This window comes from Oratosquilla oratoria, chromosome 1 (assembly GCF_046742065.1).
Source record: "Oratosquilla oratoria isolate Oo_2021 chromosome 1, ASM4674206v1, whole genome shotgun sequence".
Classification (NCBI taxonomy): Eukaryota; Metazoa; Arthropoda; class Malacostraca; order Stomatopoda; family Squillidae; genus Oratosquilla; species Oratosquilla oratoria.
Window position 1 is genome coordinate 61,837,718 of NC_134777.1, and position 2,500 is coordinate 61,840,217.

Genomic DNA, 2,500 nt, shown 5'->3' on the forward strand with positions numbered 1-2,500 from the left:
GCTGGCTAGGGAGGGGAAGGGGGAGGAAAGGGAACGGGGAGCAAGGGGACTAGGGAGCTGGGGGGGGGGTAGCTATTCTTTTAAATTAAGGTAAAAATAATTAAGGCGTGTAGAGCAAAGCTGGTCATACCTTATAAGATGTGATTTGGGGAAAAGGGAGGGGGATGGGCATATACGCGTACTAAGGGGTCAAGGCCAATTATATCTTATATATAAATTTATATATATATACACTAAATATACACACATCTACGATATAAGCAGTATGGACATAAGGGAAGGCAGCGATGCAGTACTACAGCATACAAGCCAACGCAATTTCAAAATGAAGGAGAATCGGAAAGAGCGAAAAGGAGAGGGAGACAGGTGGGAGACGGGACTGTCCCGAATCTCCACGGTTATTCCCTGCGGCCTACTCACGCTGTACGGTCACGGTGAACGAACACTTGGCACGGTTACGGTATGGGTCCATGGCCACGTAGTGGACGGGGTAAGTTCCTGCTCTTAATCGGCGACCGGGTTCCTGTGTAAGGGACGGTGTGTTAAGCAGTTATGGATGAAATATAAGGTAATTACCTGGCTTCCACACACACACACAAATATATATACATTTCTTGGGGGTCGACACAGCCCCTGGAACCCACCACTCAAACTTAATATAGTTTGAAAATATTGTATGAATGGTCCCAAATAATTGTAAAGTGTCGAGCGTTTTGGGATCTCCGTGATTGTAAATGCAGTCTGAAACATGCGTTACCAGAATCCAACAGGGGAGGATTTTCCTAGTTATCTGCTAGTCAAAACCCTTTTAAAACTAGTACATACTAGCTAAATACTGAAGAATATGTTCCTCTAAGTGTATATAGAAAGACTTACCATAGATTTCCAGAGGTGAGCAATCTCCACGTTGTCCTTGAAGACGGGTTCCTTCCAGTTGACGAGGGCCGTTGTCTCACCCTCTCTCAAGAAGACTGTAAACGCCTTTGGGCATCGGAAGACCATCGGTTCTTCCTTGTCTGCGGTGGGAGAGGAGGAGGAGGAGGAAGAGGAGGAGACAAGGAGGAGGAAGAAGGATACATGTCACTCTGATATAACTGGGGTATACAATTATTTCAAATTAATCCTATCATGTCAATACTCGTTATTGATTTTGTTAACATCGTTGTCAAAATTATCATCGTTATTGTTATCAATACTGTCCTATACTATGGTCATACTTTATTACATTTCAGCTCTCTTTTTACTTGAAAGGGTAAAAAAAAAAAGTGCTAATTGGGACTACATTTAGTACGTCTCTCGAACTATTTGATGTCATACACACAAACAATACTTCGAAGAGTCTACTTACCGACGACCTCTACGACGAAGGAACAGGTGTCAGAGTCGTCGGAGACCGGAGACCTCGCAGTAAAGGTCACGGTCGTTTTTCCTGAAGGAAGATCCGCTTCCAGGTTCTTGGCCCAGGAGGGCGAGGCATCAATAAACCTGAAGAAGGAGGAGGAGGAGGAGGAGGAGGAGGAAGAGGTTTAAGGAAATTTTAGATGGTTGGTTGTAAACGGGGAAGGTGGTAAGTGGGATTATGACACTAGAGCGTCACTGAGCATCTGACACAGTATGGGAAGGATGGCGCGATAAGGGTCAAGTGTCACAGGGGATATGACACAAATGAAGTGACACAAGTGAAGTGACACAGGCGAAATGACACAAAAGGGAAGTGACACTTAAACAGAATAAAGAACATGACACAAATGTGTCATAACAAAGGAGCAGGGGAGAAAATGATACTGTCTACACAAGAATTGTAGTTAGAAGATGCTCTACTTGAAACATTAAATACAAACCAAGCAATTGCAGAAGTCGTCTTTACACCTTCAATACGGAGACACATTTTCTATATTTTGGTCCAACAACTTTTAGATTATTTTATCTAGTTTCGGAGCAGATTTCGAAAAGACAAGTGTCTCAATCAAGTAAAACATTGCTTCCCTAATTCCTCAATGTTTTGAACTCATCTTTCGAATGTGTACAATTTGTCTAGAATGTGTCGCACCAAAATACACAAAACGCGTTTCCGAAATGAAAAAGCTAACCCGGCAAGATTCAGTGTCCGTTTCTCCTTATCCAGACTCTGGCTTCCGCCAACCGATTTTATTCAGTTAGTATCAAGCAGTTTCAAAGGCGACGAAGATAACTGGTAGGCTACCCTCCTTTAACTGAATAAAATCGCCTGACAGCACTTAACCGGGTGGACGGTCAGTCATTTGTTTTTATTTTTTCTTAAGCAAGACAAAAATGGCATTCGTGCGGTTAAGGTTAGTCGGTCCACAAATACGAACACGTCCGTGAACAAATCAAAGGATTAAAAAAGCCAAACCCCGTTAGACAAATTAGGCAACTAATTTTGTATACTGAAGTAACAGACCTATGGTTATGTTGTTGCATGATAATGTATTTGACAATGTTGGAAATTAAAAGGATTATTCTTACAAATATGTATACA

At 42.2% G+C, this 2,500-nt stretch overlaps 1 protein-coding gene across 11 annotated transcripts in view; it reads right to left on the minus strand.

Moving 5' to 3' along the window:
- Positions 1-2,500, minus strand: part of LOC143032379 (uncharacterized) — an 851,065-nt gene that overhangs the window by 23,580 nt on the left and 824,985 nt on the right. For all 11 annotated transcript variants that reach the window (XM_076197275.1, XM_076197470.1, XM_076197416.1 and 8 more), the window contains 3 exons: positions 1,349-1,485; positions 877-1,016; positions 421-523 (listed from right to left, as the gene is read on the minus strand). In XM_076197275.1, coding sequence (XP_076053390.1) covers positions 421-523; positions 877-1,016; positions 1,349-1,485 — 380 coding nt within the window. The remainder of the gene's footprint in view (positions 1-420; positions 524-876; positions 1,017-1,348; positions 1,486-2,500) is intronic.